Source organism: Mauremys mutica, chromosome 3 (genome assembly GCF_020497125.1).
Source record: "Mauremys mutica isolate MM-2020 ecotype Southern chromosome 3, ASM2049712v1, whole genome shotgun sequence".
Taxonomy (NCBI): Eukaryota; Metazoa; Chordata; order Testudines; family Geoemydidae; genus Mauremys; species Mauremys mutica.
The window spans coordinates 95,580,450-95,596,193 of record NC_059074.1 but is presented as its reverse complement, the minus strand read 5'-3'; the positions used below and the strand labels follow the sequence as shown (position 1 = coordinate 95,596,193).

The window sequence follows — 15,744 nt, the reverse complement described above, 5'->3', positions numbered from 1 at the left end:
TAAAAAGGTATATAAGAAAGTACCAATTTAATTTATAATTCTATATGTAAGAAACTATAGTAAGAAAACGTTAAAGCTTCACAATTAATTACTCAAGATCAGAAGATGTCAAAGGCCCCAAAATAAATTTGTTAGTCTCTAAAGTGCCACAAGTACTCCAGTCCTTGAACAGGGGCTTAACTTTAAGCACATGACCAATCCCATTGAATTCACTGATTGGGGCTAAAGTTCGTGTTGAATGCACAATTCTTCACTCTGCCCTTTTGTGAATAAGCAGTTTGGTACAAACCTTCGTTATCTGATAGACAATGTGTTTTCAGGTAATATCATACCTTTTTCTACAAACTTTAATACAATTTAAATACTTTTAATTAGATGTGTAACATTTAATATTTTTCCTTCACTATTCTGATTTGCACAATGGTGCATTCACATCTTTAATGATATACAAGACCTCATTTTCACTGCCCTGTACCTAGTGTAATAATTTACATCTGCACAGAGCAAATAGTTTTTGTACTGCGGTAGTACCTAGAGGCCCCAGACCTATTGTGCTAGGCCCTGTACAAACACAAAGGTCTGGTCTGCACAAAGTTGCACCCATTTAATGAGAGCTATGATTCTAAATCAATTTAACTAAACCATTGCAACTTGGTGTTTGACATAGGTTTATCTTGCCCCTATAAGTTTCCAGAGGCAAGTTCAACTAATTCAGTCAGATTTAAATGTATACAACAGTGTACCCATGGAGTAACACAACCACTCTAAATGTGTGTGTAGACCAGCTCCCCCAAAAAACCCTGAAGGGCTTACTCTGTCTTCCTACTGCTCTGATTTAATGGTTTTTTTCATCCACTTTGCACAGGAACAAATGACAACCACAAAACAAGGAGGTAGAGAATCAGTGCCAGAATTCTGATGCAGGTTCTCCTCTGTAAACTATGAATTTTAATATTTTAGGCTGCCATATATTACATATTCTCTCTAACAAGTACAGCCTTCCTTATGTGCAATTCAAAGGATGAGACCGTTAACTTTGCTGTCAAGTTACATGGCCTATATGATACCACAATATGAAATAACTTAAATTTTGCTTTCTGTAGTAGGTTGTGTAAATGTCATTTACTTAGTACTTTCAACATATATTATTTTCCAGTCTTTGACCTCAGTAGTGCTACACAGTACTACAAGATGCTGCATATACACATACAACATTGTAAAAACAGAATATATTGCATTTGACAAGAAGTAGATGATCATGTAATTAAAGTACTATTGTAGTCTTCAAGGAAGGCAGCACAAAAGTTGTGAAAAAGAGTTAATATATTAATAGGAATGTTTTCATCACTATTTAGGAAAAAAAAAGAAAGCTTGTTTGCATTTAAGTACTTCTCTGCAGCATTTGTAATCCAAATATTGCAGATTGTGACAGTGCATCAGAACATGAAAGTCAAACTGACTGATTTTCAATGTTCAAGATAAATACAAAAAGTAAACAAAAGCAGAAGAGTATATTTTAAAAAAATTCTGCTAGGAATTTGATGTGCTATAAGTAACTAAATTTTTGTTTCTTTAATCTCCTGGCCCCAGGTAAAATTTCTAAAGTACTTACATGACAGAGGAGCTTAAGTCCCATTTTTCAAAGAGACTTTGGCACTTAGTTATGGTATCACTACACTTAAAACACTACAGTGACACAGCTGCAGCTTCACTGCTCTGATGCTTCAGTGTAGACTCACTACAGAAACGGGAGGGGTTCTACCATCACTGTAGTTAAGTGACCTCCCGGGGAGGTAGATTTCCATTGCGCTAGCTACTATCATCCTAGTGCTCTCTACAATGATGGTTAGGTTGGCATAGCTACGTCTCACAGGGGTGTGGATTTTTCACATCCCTCATAGATGTAACTATGCTGACGTAAGTTTTCATTATAGACCAGCCCTCGGTCTCACTGAAAGTCAATGGATCTTTGTCTCTTCTGTCACTTAGGCACTTTTGATGATGATGATAATAATGTAATGCATAATGGAGGTAGTAATGCCATAGTGATAAGATTAGAGTTGAATGTAAAATTGGGGGTTTTTTGGTTCAGTGAATGGTGGACTTTCCAACCTGGAACTTGTTTTTTATTTTGTAAAATAAATCTAGCTAAGTTTCAAAAGTTTAGAAAATATTTTAAAAATGTGGTTACTAACCTTCCGTAACTGTTTTTCTTCAAGATGTGTTGCTCATGTCCATTTCATGCTAGGTGCACATAGGCTGGCCCCCACAGAGGGAAAAGTCTCCAGCAACTGTGCACATGGTACACACACACACCTATCATAGAACTGACATGTGCAAGCATTCAAAGAAGAACAGAATACCAAAAATCACATTTTTCAGCAAATAAACTATTTGTCTGAAAAATTTCACTGAGCTCTAAATAAGACCCCTTTAAAAATAACATTAAATATCCCTATTGGGAAAGTAATACCATATAAGACCGTTGCTGCAAGTACAGAAGCTGCTCCAAACAGTCACTTCCAACCCTGTCATTTCATGATTCATCTTTGACAGACATAAAATAACCCACTTAAAGAGCACTTCCTGCCCTAAAATATTACAAAATTTTAAGAGTCAGGTGAAACCCTATCATATTTATTTGAAAGCTTGTGAAATACATTCTCCAGAGTTACAATTTCATAGAATATCCAGATCGTGAACATAGATATGCAGGGATACAAATATGTCCTACTTTAAAAAAGGACGACAAAATTGACAGGCCCCTGTATCTCCCCTATGTTGAAAGTTGCATTTAAAGATTATATTAATCCTTCCCCTTCCAGCTGTGCTCATCTCTTCCCACTACAAACATTCCCCAGATAAAATTCTACAGAATTAAAAATATTGAAGCCTCTGCTGGGTTTCTTGTTGGAGTCAGTCTCATGGTGCCTTGTTTTTAAACAAGCATGCATACGTCCTATTACTCTGCCTGTCAGAAGCATTCCTGTCACCAGACTGCTTTTTAAAGATATGGAAATTTTCAGCTGTTCAAAGAGCTTGCAGAGTAGGATGCTCATTATTTTCAGTATCCTACCTTCTCAGAAGACGGATATAGGTTTGCATACGTCCCTAGAGGTCAATACACAGAGCTCGTAGCTTTAATTACTGGTCTACCAGCCTAGACAGCATCCTCCAAACTTGTTTTAAAGTCCTTAAAAACTTTCACTCATCACTGCTAATAGAAGAAGTTACATTACAGTAACCTATGCTGAGCTGGTATTCTACAGTAGATAATGGCACGTGCTGCGTTTGTGATCTCCACTTCAAAATGAATATGTAGCCATAGTTACCTCTTCTAAAAACTGAAAACCTTCAGCAGCTGTAATAGTTATAAAGCCTTCCAAGTTTGGCCAACTGCTGCTGAGTGTTTCTTAGTCTATCTGTAATGCAGTAACTTGTAAACCCTCTAACCAATCAATTCCAAAATTTAAAGGAAACATTCTAGGCACCAGCGGACAGAACTCTATTGATTCTGGGGAAAAAATCAGTTAATCCTTTTTACTCCCAGCCCACTGCCTGCCTGAATGGGTAATTAGACCCACACCACAAAATGAGTTTGAAACCCCTGAATTAAATTCTAAACTTCAGGGCAGGGACTGTTCCTTAACTCTATGTTCATACTACAATGGGGCCCTGTTCTTGATTGATGCCTCTAGTAATCATTGCTAGAATACAGTCAACAACAACTGATCTTTAGGCTTTAGTTTGTAGAAGACTCATCTGCAGCAAGGAAAACAAATAATGCCAAGATTAGTCTGAATTTAGGTTTTAGAAGGTATGTGAATAATTTGTAATAATTGTTTTCAAACTATTAATTATTTTGAGTATGTATGTTTTTTTATATCTAGTAAATATGTATTCTTAGTTTCTAAGAGATACAAAAATCCTCCCTCCCCCCGAATTACTATTCAGAGTAAAAATGCACTACTGATAAGAGTATTTATAGACTTCAGTCCCACTGCTGATGTTCTGTAAGTCTCACATATGTAAGCTGACTCTTCTGAAGGCAGTATATTTTCTGTTACTTTTTCAATGGTGAATAGGAAGAATTTCCTCTGGTGTAATTTACAGATGGAGTGAGGAGCAGGGAAAAGAGGCATTCAGCACAGTAACAGCAGCCCAGGAGGATAATCTTTGTGGGCACAGCAGCAGTGACTGGAGAGCTCTGTGTCACACGTTTTATTAGTGATAGAGATAAATAATTCCAGAAAATCTGATGAGTAGTGACCACATTAACTGCAAACAAAGCAGCTACTCTGATATGCACTGAGGCAGATGGCCCAATCTGCAACCAGCCATTTCTCTCAAGTGCAACTAGTAGAAACAAAAGCAGGTGACCTGAATAGCTCATGTAAGCAAGCTGTCCAAAGGCTGCCATTTTCAAGTATTTCCATCTGGAGGACTTTGTCACAGAAAGATTACTGCTTTTTAACAAATTACACAAATGTAGGATAGCCTCAAATGAGCTCGGTTCCACAAGGACAAGTGAACAAGCATTATCTTCAGTCACTCTGAGGGAACACCATCTGGCAAGTCCAGACTTATCAAATGGATCTTAGACCAAGTCTACAAAAAAGAGGAAGAACACTTATCATAAAGCTACGTAGAACCTCAGAGTTACGGATACCTTGGGAATGGAGGTTGTCTGTAACTCTGAACAAGACATTATGGACTTCAACCATGAGGGGAGGGGGAGTGCCTTGCCTTGGGGCTGCAGTGGGGGGCACGGAGGGAGTGGTGTCAGGGCTCTGGGCAGTGGGGGGATCATGGCTTCTGACCCTCAGGAGCACCATAAGAACATAAGAAGGCCGTACCGGGTCAGACCAGAGGTCCATCTAGCCCAGTATCTGTCTACCGACAGTGGCCAATGCCAGGTGCCCCTGAGGGAGTGAACCTAACAGGCAATGATCAAGTGATCTCTCTCCTGCCATCCATCTCCATCCTCTGACGAACAGAGGCTAGGGACACCATTCTTACACCAGGCCTCAGGGCTTTAGATCTGGGGGGCGGGGCGGAGCGCTGGGACTTGGGGCTTCTGCCCTGCAGCTCTGTTCCCGGCCTCTGGCCTGGGGGGGGAAGGGGAGTGCCGGGGCTCCCCATGGCTCCACTCCTGGTTTCTGTATATGTGGGGGAGTGGGCAGCAGGGGGTGCATGCTGGGGCTTGGACCCAGTGCTTCATTTGTAGCTAAAACGCCGAGCCCTGGTGTCCCCTCACACAGCTGAAACCCCGAGCCTCAGCGTGTCCCCCACCCCCATGTCTAAAGCCCTGAGCCTGATGCTCCCAAGGTAAAGTATTTGCGTGTGTGTCTCTCTCTCTCCCCACACTGCTGCCTGATTACATCCGGTTGCAGAGGTTGACTGGTTGACCGGTAAATCCGGAACTCTGGTGTTCATATCTTTGAGGTTCTACTGTAAATGCAGTGGTCTATCCAACAAGGATAAATGGTACAAAAGAACTAATGTTACCATGAAGCTTTATTTCACACAGTCATATTTAATTCTACATTCCTTGGGGAAACACCTACAGTTTCAAAAAAATATATATTAGGCCTCATTCTCCAGTCTGCTCTGGCAGCCCTAGACTGAGCTTAATAGGCCACTTAGTGACTCTCCCTGTCTAGGACGAGACTAGAAGTGTAAGCACTGATCAGTGTGTCCTTCTACCTCAGCGATATTCAGCAGCTGAATCGTCCCTTGGGGATATGGACAGATAGCATAAAATATAACTGTTAGGCTGCTCTAATTTATGCTCTGAAGAGGCCTGATGGCTGGAGTGCCTGAGGATTTTGAGAGGGAGGTGTGAAGATGACAAATACCTTTACACTACTTCTAACTAAGCTGGTAAGCACAGCTTGGTCACAGCCCAGGAAGCTGTCATTGTGAATTCAGCTTCCCTTGAGCGTGTGTCTATACTGCAGCTGGGAGCGAGCTTCCCAGGCCAGGTGGACAGACCCATGCTAATGGAGCTCGAGCTATCATGCTAAAAATTGCAGTATGGACATTGCAGCACAGGCTGTAAAGCCCACCTGATCCCATAGGCTTGAGAGCTCAAGCTCCAGCCTGAGCCACAATGTCCATGCTGATATGTTTATCACTATAGCTAGTGCCCTGTTAGCATGAGCCTGTCCACTCCTGGCCGCAGTGTAGAACACACCCTGAGTGACCTGAAACCCAATGAGACACCAGCATATTCCACAGACTGGAAAATTTGTAACAATACTGTCATTAAAGCAAGAAACAAAAACAGTAACTGTGATAGGCAAGTTACAGTATTCTTAATCATGAGCTGGTAGTTTTCTTCTATTTACTAACAAATGTTTCCTAAATTAACTGATAAAATGCAGAGAAGACAAAGGATGACATCTTGAGTGTCATGCCCAGAATCATGTCACCCTTTGAAATAACTCTGCCATTTGCCACCATAGAGGGCTTTCTATCAGATGGTGGTGACTCAAGGCACAGAACATGCTACACATCTTTGCAGCTTATTTAGAAGTTACCAATAATATGTAAATGGCGGTAAGTAGGCTCCAATAAAATAAACTAATAAAAATGTGGCTCAACTATATAAACAAGTGCTGTCATCTTTACTATTTTACCATAAAAAAGTCATGGAAAGGGAGAGTGAAGAAAGAGGAAATGAGTAAAATAGTTGTGGAAAATGTGTAATATAACTGCCACCCTACATGTTCCTTCCTCAAAATGGTAACAAAAAATATCTGAAGCAACAAGATTTAAATTAAGTAAAAAAAATTAAAAAGGGAGGGGGGCAGTGTTAAAGACTAAACTAACACTATTTCTCAGATATGGATTTTTCTTCTCCTCAAAAATATTTAATGCTCAGTTGTAAACATGTTTAAAACTTAATCAATTATCATACATGTACACTTGTACTAGATTTTCGCAAAGTTACTTAACATTCTGAGAGCAAATGACTAAATAATGTGACTCGACAGTAGTTACCTATTACTAGTCATTTTTGCATTATGCATGTGAGTTTTAGTCAAACTGTAGGCATAGTGGATTGTCCTTTGCTTTTTTGGCTATGAGCATACGTACCGTCATCATCTTAATATCCAGTATATTCCCTCTCAGAGTATTATGTTCTGGCATGACAGGAAGACAGATAAATATTTTATACATCTTTTTCACCTCTACCTTCCTTGACACTCCGGTATCATACCTCCCTCAATAGGGTAATGGAGAATTCTAAGCAACTGATAATCAGATTACCTTTTGGGAATTTTAAAACACTTATCCATTAAAAAAATAAAAAGTTGCACCTATAAGCAACTGATCACAGAGCAACATAGCAGCCCTCAGGAAAAGTGCTTCCCCAACACATAGGGAACACTTTGTTAATTGTGATAATAAGATACTCTGGTTAATTATGAAAGTCAATCTTAGAGCCCCCACCTCTTTTCTGTCCAAACTGGCGTTCAGTTAGTGCAGAGGAAAGTGAAGGGATCAGTCACCTTTCAAGGTACCATGAAAATTTAATGGCCAAAACTGTCCTCCTACCACAAGAAATAAATAACAAGAAAGTGCAAATAGACTGAACTGTTACACAACTTGACCAGTTATTCAGATGTATCATACTATAGATTCATATTCTAAATCACAGCTTACATTAGGCTCCAGTAATGGAGGAAAGCCCATTTAATGCCCAACACATGCTGTCCTACTTTTGCTGCTTACAGCTGTGTCATCTAATCCATAGGTTTGGTGAGCATGCTCACTTTGTATTTGTTCTCCAATTTCGTAGGGGTTGGAATGTGACCTCTCCTCCTGAAAGTGGTAAAGTGTTTGCATTGAGGGCATGGCTTGGTGCTGGAGTCAATACGGCTGAGTTCCAGGAAGTATTTATACTTGATGATGTCATCATGTGGCAGGTTGTAGAGGACAGTTGTTTCATCCAGGTATTCACTGCACTCTGTGATTGGACATTTTATATCTGCCTGTCCCAGCTGCACCTGCACATAAATAGAAGGGTAAAAAATTACCAGGTAAAAGATCAGATAGCTGTAGAGCAAGTATTCCATGTCTACTATGCAAAAAGTAAAGCATTTCCAACACATCTTGTGAACTGCACAAGAAAATGCATTTGTTCTGAATTCTAGCTATCTGTACACTAACAAAACATGCCATTTTATTTTAAGTTTATTTTGAACACATTCTGGAAAATATTTTAAAATATGAAGTTTTGCTTTTCTGTCACATCACATGCACAAAGCACATGCACGTGTGCCAGGGAGGCTATGTTCAAACATTTTATCTTTTATATTGGCTACTGAGAGAGACAGTCTAGCTGTTCCTCATTTTACATCTTACTAAGATATGCAATACAAGCAAGCTAAGGAAGTATTTTTTATTTCATACAGAAAGGATAAACACATGTACCCAAAGAGAGAGCCCAGTTTTTACCGGGGAAAATAGATTACACTTGCTCCAGAAGCCTTTGGCTGCCTTTGCTAGTTCAATGCTCCTGTGTGCTTCTTACTAAAAGTTGGCATGGGGAAAGCAAATTCTATCTGCTCCTTGAAGAGCACAGAATAAGCTGTTGCCTTCTTATTCTACATCACTCTCAATCAAATGGAAGATAGCCAGGATGGTCAGTAACACAACTGCTTGCTCTGGGTATCCCTAAACCTCTGACTGGCAGAAGCTGGGACTGGAGGACAGGATGGATCATTTGATAATTGCCCTCTTCTGTTCACTCCCCCTGAAGCATCTGGCACTGGCCACTGTCAGAAGACAGGATGCTGGGCTAGATGGACCACTGGTCTGACCACTAAGGCCATTCTTATGTTCTTAAATACAAATACTTGTTGTAAACAAAGAGTGCTTATAGTAGATAAATATATTTCATAGATAAAAATTCTACACACCACTTACATCATGCATTAACTGACTATGCAGTGCATAGAGTCTTGTGCAGACAACTCCACAGTGGGGAAGAATTTCACTCACACTGAAAGAATAAGAGTACTATCACTACAAAAGATAGCGAGAGCTGCAAGGAATGGAAAGGCAGTACTTTAAAATCTAGAAAGGTTAAAGTTTTGAAGCCACTTCTTCTGTTTGGAGGTTTACCATATAATGGTGCTGCATCTCAGTATGCAACCTACTCTACTCTCATGAACTGAGTATATAAATGCAAACAGGAACTTCTATGGTATTCAATCACTGCAGTACCCTAGAACCACACAAACAGTGAATTAAATCTCACAATTCCCCATTTTACAGAGGAAAAAGGCAGAGAGGTTAAAGCCACAATTTTCAAAGAAGGGTACCTAGTGTTAAGAACCAAAATGGCCTCATTTTCCACTCACTTAGATATATCAGTTTCAAAATCAGAGCCTGATTGATTTGCCTAAGGTGACCATATATGACTATGTAAAAATTACACCTTCTTACTGAGAAAGTTTGCTGTGTATTCTGAGACTCATGTGCTAACTTTACTGACTAAAATAACCATTTACTGCCTTTTGCTACTATTAGGACTGCAGACAGACATGGAAAAGGGAGCAGGATTACATCTAGACCCCCGTTAGGGGAATAATTTAATTCCTACCACAGGGCCAAATTCTGTCCTCTGATACACGTGAATAAGCCATTTAAGGTGTTACTGAGGAAGAAGTACTGTGGGATTGCACAAATGCAAGTGAAGGGAAAATTCTGGCCTGCAGAACTTTTAATACTGTTGAATATGGAGCTGGAAGAAATAAGTTACCTTCAAATTTCTTATTTTTTCTAGTGTCCCTCATGAACAAAACCCCTCTTAAATTGTGAATCCTCTGCTCACTATAATAATCCAAAACAAAAAGATTGAAGAAAAAAAAAAGCCTTTATTTTCCATTATATATTTCCCACTATTGCCAACCTCCGGAGATCAAAAATCATTAGTCAGACCTCTAGAAACATGAGGTTTTATTTTCTTTTAAAGACAATATATTGTGCTTTTTTGGTCTCTCTTGATTTTTTAATTCCCCCTAGCCATTGTGGGTGAAAGAGAAAAAGGAAGGTGACTTTGGCCCTGTTGAAAGAGTTCTCACCTGCACATATGCCTGTCCCCAGCCCAGTAGTTAATTCATCCCCCATCCAGCTCCCACCCCATCAGCTCAGTCCACCAAACTGCCCTCAGTTCTGCACTCACTCATACAGCCTCACCTCTGCTTCTCCTGAGGTTCCTCATCCCAAACTGCCATGGCTTCCAGACTTTGGGGGGAGGGGAGGGGAGAAGACACTCCACAGGGTCTTTACTCCCCTCCCCCGCCCAGCCCCTGGCCAGATGTTGCATAGTAGGGAGGGGCAGAGGAACCATCCTGTCCCCATGGCTCACAGAAGGGGAGGGTACAGAGCCACCTCCACTCTCTCCTCCTATGAGAATGGCTTTGGGTTGCTATGGAGTTGGAGGAGTAGGGAGAGACATCTGTCTGCAGCAGCTCTGATTAGTTATTCTGCCCCAAGAGGCAGGCAAGTGGAGCAGACAGCCAATTTGCAGGCTCAAATTCACTACACAGGCACAAGTCACAACCAAAATCACATCACTCCCCCCAAAATTGTGAGTTAGCTCCACTAAAATTTCTTATATAACTTTTACATTTATTTGGGTAGCTCTCAAAGGCCTCAGGATCCCACCACACCAGGTACTGTGCTAACACTATCCAAGTAGACATGAAGTAACAGGTGATAAACCAGAGGAGAAAGACAGAAGACAATGGTACTATAAGAGATTGTACAGTTATTTAAATTTTGTATGTGCAACTTGTGATTCAACAGTAGAAACAGTGATTTTTATAGAATTTAGCCTCTGTTACAATTCCCCCCCACCACACATACTTGTACCTAAAATACTTGCCCTCTCCCATTTCTTTATACACTATATCCCTTTGTTACATTTCATTTTCACTTTTCCTTTATTCATTCTTTTCCATAGTAGATACATTAAGTTCCTTTCCCAATCTCTGCACCAGATTGTAGGATATTGTTGGTAGGAAAAAGCAGCCTTCTTACTAGAGTCATCATGCTCCTTCCTCTCAAGAGGAAAATCTGTCCCAAGAAAATATGGTTTCAGAGTAGCAGCCGTGTTAGTCTGTATCCGCAAAAAAAACAGGAGTACTTGTGGCACCTTAAAGACTAACAAATTTATTTTAGCATGAGCTTTCGGCAGAGTTTCAGAAACTGAAGATTTCTCCACACACAAACTTGCACGGCAGTAACTAAATCAGTTCTAATTTACATCTTATTTTAAAATGTGTTCTATTTTGCTTACATATGTAAAAATTCAGTGTATGCTAAATCAGAACAGGACACTTATTCCTACCTAAGAGCATCCACAGAGACTTTCCCTGAAACCCCTTTCCTCCCCTCAGAAGATATCAACTAGAATAGGTTTAATTACTACAGTGCAAGTTTGTATGTAGATCAATCTTGAGAGAGTTCAAGTCATGCTGCTGCATCTCTATGAGCAAAGTCTCTCATTTCCCCTCCCAAGCTCAGACTATGCCTCTGGAAGGAATTCCAGCCCCATGTGATCCTGGAGCGGGGTGAAATAACCTAAGCCAAGAGCCTTTCTTGTTCCAGGCCTCCAGGGGTGGCATGCAGCCTTATAAGTACATAAATATGCAATATTCATTGTCCTCAGACACTTTTGTTGATAAAAAATAAAAAGACATAAATCACACAAAAATCCTGTTGAGGCACTTGGAGAAGAGGATTCTTGAACATTTTAGTATATAGTCTGCTTACAGCAAGGAGTGGGGAGGCAAGTAAAGAAGGAAGTGCTACATATACACCTCAGATACAAAAGTTTGACCTTTTGGACCTAACAGCATGTTTTAAATATTTTATAATGCACATTTAAGTGCACTCATCAGTTTAAATTCCCAAATCTCATCTAGTTTTTATACCTTTATTTATAGTTTGAAATTTAAAATGTAAACCCAATATGCCTTACCTACCACTGGTTATAGCTCCCAAAGGAGAGTTGCAGGTACCGAGTTCAGTAGGACCAGGGAAAGCATTGTTAGTACACAGGGTACTGCAGCCTCAGACCAAGTCTAAGGGTACGTCTTCACTACCCGCCACATCGGTGGGTAGCAATCAATTTCTCGGAGTTCGAGATATCGCGTCTCATCTAGACGCGATATCTCGAACCCCGAACGCGCTCCCGTCGACTCCGGAACTCCACCGGAGCGAGTGGCGGTAGCGGAGTCGACGGGGGAGCCGCGGACGTTGATCCCGCGCCATGAGGACGGGTAAGTAATTTGAGCTAAGGTACTTCGACTTCAGCTACGCTATTCACGTAGCTGAAGTTGCGTACCTTAGATCGACCCCTCCCCCCCCGTGTAGACCAGGCCTAAGAGTGGTAAAAGGAGTTGTGCAGGTTTTATGGCCCATTACAACAATTTGCAACACATCCTGCTGCCTACTAACCCTCCACTGTCCTATGACTGCAAGGATGTTAACAGTCCACTTCTTTTTAAAATGGTCTCCTACAACATTGTGCTTGATCTGTCCCATCTTGTATTTGGCCTGGACACTCTGGTTACCTTCTCTAGACTTGACAAAGAGCTCTGTGAAGCTCGTAAGCTTGTCCCTTCCACCAAGAGAAGCTGGACCCATCGTGTCTCGTTCATATCCTGGGACCAACAAAGCTACAACACTGCAAACAAATGTATTGCTGGCATTTTTTCTGATGATCTCTTCACCTTTCTGCCTCGGTTTTTCTTTGGATTTGAGCCACAAAGCCACGATAAAGGAAGAAAAGGGGAATGGGTGCACTGATCATTTTACAAATTACTTTTCAAAATTTAATTTTTTAAAATGTTTGTGTGTATATATAAATCAAACTGCTGATGTGTAGGTTGTGGTTCATATTCTACATGCACAAAATTCAGACAGTTCAGTTATGATTTCCACAGAATCCCTAAACGGGACCCCTAAAAAGTGTGTGCTACAAAACTTTGCACTGATGCATCACAGGATTCAAGGTGGCTTGAATACTTGAGAATTTAGCTCCAGTTTGCTTCATAACACTTGGAGCCTGGAACTGAAATTGACAAGCTCCAGAGAAGGGTAGTAGAGAAACAATTAAAGAGGAGCATGGAGAGAGCCCCTGTTCTATGAACTATAAGCGTCTCAGAGCAGGATTCCTAATGCGCTTTGGAGTAGAAGTCCCTACTACATGCCTCAAGTGTCTTTTGTTAATTAATCCCTCTATGCTCTAAAACACAGGAGTTTGCAGGGAGGGGGTTTCATATCTCAAAGTGACTCTTTTCCACAGACTGTCAAATCCAAGTCCAAAACTACCACCAAAGCTGATATGTTCTTCACACTCCATTTAGAAATCTGACTGGTTACTGGATCAACTCAGTCTTCTTGGAGGTTAGCCAGAATCAGGTCCCTGTTTAAATCTGAAAATGATAATCTCTTCATTTACAGGGCATTGTAATTCAGTTCAATTCTTTTTATACTATTTAATTTCCAAAGGCAGCATTCATAAATTGTTAGCATACTTTTGCTGCCTAGCACAACGAGGTCCTCCTGCTCCAAGACTAGGATTCTTAGGTGCTGCGGTAATACAAACACACACATCACATCCATATATCATTAAAAATAGTGTGACAATAATAAAGGCAGATAGTAACAGAATTCTTTTAAACATAAGAAACTACATGCTAATAGTGCTCAAAGCAATGTGTATCGCACACTGCCCTTGTTATCAACTAGAATATTAAAATGGTTCAACTTTAAACATTTGAATCAATTTAATTTAGGCCAGACAAACAAGACCTACTGCCCCTCTATAATACACTATTTAGAAATCTTCAAGATATTCTAGCACTAGAAAAGGTTCAGAAAAGGGCAACTAAAATGATTAGGGGTTTGGATAGGGTCCCATACGAGGAAAGATTAAAGAGGCTAGGACTCTTCAGCTTGGAAAAGAGGAGACTAAGGGGGGATATGGTAGAGGTATATAAAATCATGAGTGGTGTTGAGAAAGTGGATAAGGAAAAGTTATTTACTTATTCCCATACTACAAGAACTAGGGGTCACCAAATGAAATTAATAGGCAGCAGGTTTAAAACAAATAAAAGGAAGTTCTTTTTCACGCAGCGCACAGTCAACTTGTGGAACTCCTTACCTGAGGAGGTTGTGAAGGCTAGGACTATAACAATGTTTAAAAGGGAATTGGATAAATTCATGGTGGCTAAGTCCATAAATGGCTATTAGCCAGGATGGGTAAGAATGGTGTCCCTAGCCTCTGTTCGTCAGAGGATGGAGATGGATGGCAGGAGAGAGCTCACTTGATCATTGCCTGTTAGGTTCACTCCCTCTGGGGCACCTGGCATTGGCCACTGTCGGTAGACAGATACTGGGCTAGATGGACCTTTAGTCTGACCCGGTACGGCCGTTCTTATGTTCACAACTCCAGTGCAGTTCTGTAGCTCAAAACTGTCTCAATTTTAGCAGTCCACGTATGAAACTGCGCTTACTGGTCATAAAACTGTTTCTCCCTTTGGCCAGGGAAGAAGTTATCAGCTGAGGAGTCTGAGTGGATAGTTCTTATATTTAAATGTTTAGGGGCAAGTGGCATGACATTCCTATTACGTGGCTCTTAACTCTGGAATTTACTTTCTCTTTTTGATCCAACATAAGCTAAATTTAACCCTCAAAGTATGGTTCAAGTTTAGGTTTTTACCTGCGATAACTTGGTGGGGCAGGGTGTTGATTTTGAATGTGCTCCTTATTGGGACAGTTATGCAATGGGGGAATATCTTTGGCTGCATAAAACATGAAATTTATTGTCTTTAAATGCAATTTTCTGAGTAAAGTAACTGTTAAAAGAATATGGGTTTTGGTGTGTATTGTCTCAGTGAACTGCTCTGTTAAAAAGCCACCGCTTTGTTTCATTTGTAAACTGCCGCCCTTGTGAACTCAGCCTGGAATCTCGGAACTCAGGCTGTCTTCTTTCTGGTTCACACATAGTTGCCAGGAATAATAAAAATTCTTCAGGTCAAATTCTACTCTCAGTTGCACATATGCAACCCCACTGTCTTTGTATTGGGTTGCACAGGTATAAATGAGGGCAGAATATGTTCTTGATGTTGAAAATTAATAAATCTATTGGTGAATAAGAATATAATACAGCAAACTCTCAGCACTTCAGACTTGTCACAGACAACAGGACTAAACAGAAGTTGAAAAAAACGGTTACCTTTCGTAACTGTTGTTCTTCCGGATGTGTTGATGTTCATACTGTTGTAGGTGTTTGTGCTCGCCACATGCACCGACGCCAGAAGTTTTCCCTCAGTGGTATCCGTAGGGGACAAGCTCTGGCACCCTCTGGAGTGGCGCATGTACGTGCCGGTATAAGGGGTGCCACCGGATTCACCCTCCCTCAGTTCCTTCTTGCCAGAACTCCAACAGAGGGGAAGGAGGGTGGGTCATGGAATAGACATGAGAAACACATCTCGAAGAACAACAGTTAAGAAAGGTAACCATCTTTTCTTCGAGTGCTTGCTCGTGTCCATTCCATTGTAGGTGACTCCCAAGCAGTATCATCGGAAGCAGGTGGTAGTTCATGGATGTGTCGATTGCAACACAGCTTTGCCAAATACAGTATCATCTCTGGCTTGCTGGGTGATGGCGTAACGTGTCGTGAACGTGTGTACTGAAGACCAAGTCACGACCCTG

At 40.7% G+C, this 15,744-nt stretch overlaps 1 protein-coding gene across 3 annotated transcripts in view; it reads right to left on the bottom strand.

Moving 5' to 3' along the window:
- Positions 1-9,022, bottom strand: part of RNF217 (ring finger protein 217) — a 63,562-nt gene extending 54,540 nt beyond the window's left edge. For all 3 annotated transcript variants that reach the window (XM_045009852.1, XM_045009853.1, XM_045009851.1), the window contains exons 1-2: positions 8,938-9,022; positions 7,782-8,015 (exon numbers count right to left, since the gene is read on the bottom strand). In XM_045009852.1, coding sequence (XP_044865787.1) covers positions 7,782-8,015; positions 8,938-8,946 — 243 coding nt within the window. In that variant the 5' untranslated portion in view covers positions 8,947-9,022. The remainder of the gene's footprint in view (positions 1-7,781; positions 8,016-8,937) is intronic.
- Between the last annotated feature and the right edge of the window lie 6,722 nt (positions 9,023-15,744).